General features: G+C 57.5%; 1 protein-coding gene across 2 annotated transcripts in view; it reads left to right on the top strand.

Annotated features, from left to right (window-relative positions):
- TNFRSF8 (TNF receptor superfamily member 8) overlaps nucleotides 1–5,485 on the top strand; it is a 79,857-nt gene extending 74,372 nt beyond the window's left edge. For both annotated transcript variants that reach the window (XM_030805471.1, XM_030805472.1), the window contains one exon: nucleotides 3,564–5,485. In XM_030805471.1, coding sequence (XP_030661331.1) covers nucleotides 3,564–3,808 — 245 coding nt within the window. In that variant the 3' untranslated portion in view covers nucleotides 3,809–5,485. The remainder of the gene's footprint in view (nucleotides 1–3,563) is intronic.
- The last annotated feature ends 515 nt before the right edge of the window (nucleotides 5,486–6,000 follow it).

The following is a 6,000-nucleotide window of genomic DNA, read 5'->3' on the forward strand; positions in this document are numbered from 1 at the left end:
GGACAGGAGGAAGACGTGCCAGTGGTCACAGGACCTGCCACTTGCCTGGTGCATTCCAGGCACTGTGCAGGTGCCATCTCTTCATCTCTGATGGTCTCACCACCTTCTTTGGATGGTGTCTTTCTCCCCATTTTACAGTTGGGGAAACTGTGGCTCAGAGGGTGAAGTGATTTTCCCCATCGCATGGCTACTAAGTGGCACAGCTGGGACTCGCCCCTGCGTCTGCTGGGCCCTGAAGCTCTTGGTTTGTCCACGTTACCACCCACCCTCTGCAGAAGCAGGAGGCCAGATGGGGCCCAGATGTTCAGAGCTTCCCAACGGCAGCTGCTGCCAGCCTGGACAGACATTGGCTTTGGCCTCCTGCGGGCCTCCCTGCCTCCTCTCTTGCTTCTCGTCACCTTGGTACGGCATTTTCCCCAAAATATATACCTGACCTTATTGCACCCCTGCTGAGAAGCCTCCAGCGGCTTCCCATTCCCTATGGGATGAATTCCAGCATTCTCATTCCGGCAGTCAAGGCTGACAGCAAGTTGTAGCTCCCCCACCAGACTCACCTACCTTCTGACCCCACAGTCTGTCCCTCCCCCTCATGGCAGTCTCCCAAATTTACAGACCCCTCTCTCACTTCTGAGCTTCTCAGTGGGAGCTGCCCCCTCACCTGAAACAGCCAGCTCCACTGCCTCGAATCCAGTTAATTCTGGATATCCTGGGGACCCTGCTTATTTGCCCCTTCCTCCAGGAAGCCTTCTGTGCCGTCTCCACTGTGCTATGCTCCCTAAGAACCCAGGCCTCCCCTACCCAGTGTCCTAGCACCCAGCGGTGTGACTGCGTGTTTATAGCCTTCTTCCACCTCCACCTGGCTTTGTGTTCCCTGTGGGCAGGGCCTTGGTGGACCCCACCTCTGTCACTTCTGGAAGGGTAACTGGCACTGGGATAATACTGAAGAGTCATTTGTAATTGTCCTGTGCATTTCTATGGCAGACAGTGGTGGCCAGAACTCTTCAGGGCAGTCATCTTCTCTTTATTTTTTCAGCCTCCTGAGTAGCTGGGATTATGGGCGAGTGTCACCATGCCTGGCTAATTTTTTGTATTTTTAGTAGAGACGGGGTTTCACTATGTTGGCCAGGCTGGTCTGGAACTCCTGGCCTCAAGGTGATCTGCCTGCCTTGGCCTCTCAAAGTACTGGGATTATAGGTATGAGCCACCGTGCCCAGCCTGGGCAGTCTTTTGTAACAAACTGAAGCTTTTGAAATGGTAGCTTTTAGTAAGTCTTATTTGAAAAGTATGTGTTTTGGGAAACAGCATCAAAGGCTTCTTCAGAATTCCTAAGAAGTCCTAATTGGAACATCTGAGTCCACACTGAGGGCAGAGCCTGGAATCCCAGGGGTGGGGTTCACAGGGTGTTTGATGGGGAGGAGAGGGAAGTGCCAGGCTCCCAAGCAGCTGGCTCAGGTGTGGGCTGCCCTCCCCTGGCATGGCCTGCAGGCCTTGCTGGTGAGTGGATCGGGGGCCACCTCCGCCATGGTGGGAAGGGAAGGCCTTGGAGGTTCTCTTGGGCACCCAAGACACAGGCAACCCCCTTGTCCTCCTGATGCCAGCCCAGGGGAGCGTTCCCCCTTCCCATCCAGTTCCCAAGAGGGGTCACACTGGGGTCTGTACATCATCCCTCTCCCCCTGGGAACCAGGCAAGGGAAGAACCCCTTTCTCCCCAACTTCCTTACCTGCCCTCCCCACCTGGCCAAGACGGATTCCCTGAACTCTGGAACTCTGAGGAGGGGGCAAGAAATCCATGCAGCCCTTGGAAGCCACCCCCACAGCCTGGGGGTTGGGCAGCCTGTGATGGGGGCAGAGCCAGAGTGGGGCAGACCCCTCATGGCCGGCTCTGAAATTTCCAGACCCCTCTCTCACTTCTGAGCTCGGTGGGAGCTTCTTCCTCACCCGGAGCAGCCAATTCCACCGCCTTGAATCCAGTTAATTCCGGGTTTCCTGGGGACTCCTGCCCGTTTCCCTGAGGAATGTGAGGGGACCAGCCTGTCCCCAGCTGTGGCTCCTTCTCTCTAATCCAGCACCCCCACCCCCACTTCCCTCCCACCTGACCCTACCCGCCTCTCGTCTTCTCTGCCCATCCCCCTCTGGGCCTTCTCTCCCCTCCTGGGGTCTCCTCTCTCACCACCCCCAGCGCCCATCTTTTGCCCAGCCCTCTACAGGGCTCCTAGGGCCGGGAGCCCACAGGCCTTGATGGAGGTGTGGGGAGTGCTGAGGCCCTGCTCTGTTTTGGGGTCTGTGGGGACACCCAGCCCACAGCCTGTCCCACACTCTGGGCCTTCTCCTCTTGCTGCCATTTGGCGCACTTCTCTCTTTCCTGGGGGTGTTCAAAACCAGAATAGAAGAACCAGCGTCATGCAATAGGGTTGAGGGTGTGGGGGACTCGAGAACCTTTTTGGGGTTCCTGAATCCGAGGGCTTTAACTGCGTTACCCAGAAAGGCAGGGGTCCCTGCACCCCCACCCCACCCTAGCTCTCAAGTTCCCTCTTGAGCTTCCCCATTCTGGCCTCCAGAGTCCAGCGCAGAACAGCTGGGAGCCAGCCCACCCTGAGCCAGATACCATCAGCTGGGCAGAGGCCAGGCTTCCCCACTCCCCAGCTCCTTGGGCCACTGAACCTGAGCCTCCGTGTCCCCTCTATCAGAAGGCCACACCAGAAGCCCCCACATCAGACTGTGGCGAGGACCGGCCATCCGTCCAAGCTCCCACCGTGTGCTCGCAGCACAGCCATGCGCGCTGCAGGCAGGAGATCGGCTCTGAGCAGTAAGCCCTGAAATTCACGGCCTGAGCCAGGCTGTCTCAATCATGGGCTGCCGAGACCTATTGAGGGAGCCTGGGTTTCTGCAGGATGTGATAGGCTGGCTGAGTTTGCCCGGACCGAGGGGGCTCCCAGGACACGGGACTTGCAGCATTAGAACCAGGAATGTTCCCGGGCAAGCTGGACAAGTTGGTCACCCTGGGTTTTGGCTGCAGGCACACGGATAGGAGCAGAAAGGGCCACCAGGAGGAGCGGGTGTTTTTTTCGGGATTTCTCCTAACTACGTGGCGACCTTGGGCCGGTCATTTAACCTCTCCAGGCTTCAGGTTCTTATCTGTAAATGGGAATCTTGATGGTGTCCGCCTTGCAGGAGGGCTGGGGACCCAGGAGTGGGGGTGTGGAAACTGCTCAGCTCTGCTGTGTCTGCTCGTGCTCTGGTTACCCACGGCTTTGCCTGTTTTTGTCTACAGTTTGCTGTCTCTCCCACCCTGTCCTCTTCTTCCCTACCCATCCCCAGAGAAGTGCTGAGAAAATCCTAAGTACAAGTGGGCTGGTTCTTAAATCCCCAAGGCCCAGCTCCTAGCTGTTCTATTTCCTCTGAGCCCCCAGGACGCCTGTAAGGTGCGTCAGAGAGGCTGTGCCATCAGCCTGAAGCCACCCGGCAGGTGTATCAGCACTGGGCCTCAGCCCTTCTCTGCCTCTTTACTCCCATCCTGGCTGGTGCTCTGGCCTCCCTCGCTCACCCATCCTTTTGCCTTGCAGAGAAAATCTACATCATGAAGGCTGACACCGTGATCGTGGGGACCGTGAAGGCTGAGCTGCCCGAGGGCCGGGGCCTGGCAGGGTCAGCAGAGCCTGAGTTGGAGATGGAGCTGGAGGCGGACCATACCCCCCACTACCCCGAGCAGGAGACAGAACCACCTCTGGGCAGCTGCAGCGATGTCATGCTCTCAGTGGAAGAGGAAGGGAAAGAAGACCCCTTGCCCACAGCCGCCTCTGGAAAGTGAGGCCTGGGCTGGGCTGGGGCTAGGAGGGCAGCAGGGTGGCCTCTGGGAGGCCAGGATGGCACTGTTGGCACCAAGGTTGGGGGCAGAGGCCCATCTGGCCTGAACTGAGGTTCCAGCATCTAGTGGTGGACCGGCTGGTCATTGCAGGGGTCTGGTGGTGTCTGCTTGCATCCCCCACTTAGCTGTTGCCTGACCCAGAGCCTAGGGGATCCGGGGCTTGTACAGAAGAGACAGTCCAAGGGGACTGGATCCCAGCAGTGATGTTGGTTGAGGCAGCAAACAGATGGCAGGATGGGCACTGCCGAGAACAGCATTGGTCCCAGGGCCCTGGGCATCAGACCCTCACCGCCAGGCCCAGAGCCCAGCGAGGGAGAGGTCGTGAGGCCGGCTCCCAGTGCCCCTGTAACCCTACTCTCCTCTCTCCCTGGACCTCAGAGGTAACACCCATTGGGCGCTTCCGGCATGCCCTCAGTTACTGTAAAAGTGGCCCTCAGTGGGCATGGAGCCAGTGCCTGTGGTTGTTTCTCCAGAGTCAAAAGGGAAGTCGAGGGATGGGGTGTCGTCAGCTGGCACCATCTCTGCTGCAGCGGCCACACTGTACTCTGCGCTGGCATGAGGGCCCCTGCCTGGGCTGCGGGACCCTCCTGGTGCTGCCCACCTTCCCTGTCCTATAGCCCCCTCAGTGGACCCAGGGCCTAGGGCCCAGGATCAAGTCACTCATCTCAGAATGTCCCCACCAATCCCCACCACAGCAGGCGCCTCGGGTCCCAGATGTCTGCAGCCCTCAGCAGCTGCAGACCGACCCTCAACAACCCAGAGAACCTGCTTTACTTTGCCCAGGGACTTCCTCCCCACGTGAACATGGGGAACTTCGGGCCCTGCCTGGGGTCCTTGACCGCTCTCTGTGGGCCCCACCCACTCTGTCCTGGGAAATGAAGAAGCATCTTCCTTAGATCTGCCCTGCTTGCAAATCCACCAGCACCGACCCCACCACCTGGTTCCGGCTCTGCACCCTTTGGGGTGCGGACGTCGAGAGGCACCACGGCCTCACCCAGGCATCTGTTTTACTCTGGACCATAGGAAACAAGACTGTTTGGAGGTTTCATCCGGGTTTTGGGTTTTTCACATTTCACGCTAAGTAGTAAAGCGGCCCTGACTTCCGTTCGGCTGGCCAGCTGACTCCCTAGGGCCTTCAGACGTGTATGCAAATGAGTGATGGATAAGGATGAGTCTTGGAGTTGCGGGCAGCCTGGAGACTCGTGGACTTACCGCCTGGAGGCAGGCCCAGGAAAGCTGCTGTTTACTCATCGGCCAGCCACGTGCTCTCTGGAGGAAGTGGTAGTTTCTGAAACCTCTCAGATGTTTTGGGGAAAGTTGGAGAAGCCGTGACCTTGCGAGAGGTGGTTACACCAGAACCTGGACATTGGCCAGAAGAAGCTTAAGTGGGCAGACACTGTTTGCCCAGTGTTTGTGCAAGGATGGAGTGGGTGTCTCTGCATCGCCCACAGCCGCAGCTATAAGGCACACTGGAAGGCACACGCCTGCCAGGCAGGGCAGTCTGGTGCCCATGATGGGAGGGATTGACATGTTTTAACAAAATAATGCACTTCTCACCTAGAGGCCCTTCACACAACTTTTGAATCTCTAAAAATCCATAAAATCCTTAAAGAACTGTAAGGCTGAGGACATGATCGTTGAAATTGAGAATATGTTATTAATAGAACCCCTGAGCAGAAGTGCCTTTGGGAGTCTCCCCGCAGGGCAGGGATTCCCGCTGAACCCCCAGGCACTAAGGTGGCCAGTCTCTGGTAGATTGGATACTTCTGGGGCCGGGAGCCCACTTCCTGCTGGGGCAGTCCTTCTCATTGCTGGAAGATTTTCCTTATCACTCAAGGCGAATTCTTTCTCCGTGTAATTGCCACTCCCTGGTCCAAAGGCTGCCCTTTGAGGACACTCAGTTAAATAAAGCCACTGTCGGTCAGTTGCGGTGGCTCACGCCTGTAATCCCAGCACTCTGGGAGGCCAAGGCGAGTGGATCACCTGAGGTCAGGAGTTCAAGACTAGCCTGGCCAACATGGTAAAACCCCGTCTCTACTAAAAATATAAAAATTAGTCGGGTGTGGTGGCGGGCACCTGTAATCCCAGTTACTTAGGAGGCTGAGGCAGGAGAATCGCCTGAACCTGGGAGGTGG

This window comes from Nomascus leucogenys, chromosome 24 (genome assembly GCF_006542625.1).
Source record: "Nomascus leucogenys isolate Asia chromosome 24, Asia_NLE_v1, whole genome shotgun sequence".
NCBI classification, from domain to species: Eukaryota; Metazoa; Chordata; class Mammalia; order Primates; family Hylobatidae; genus Nomascus; species Nomascus leucogenys.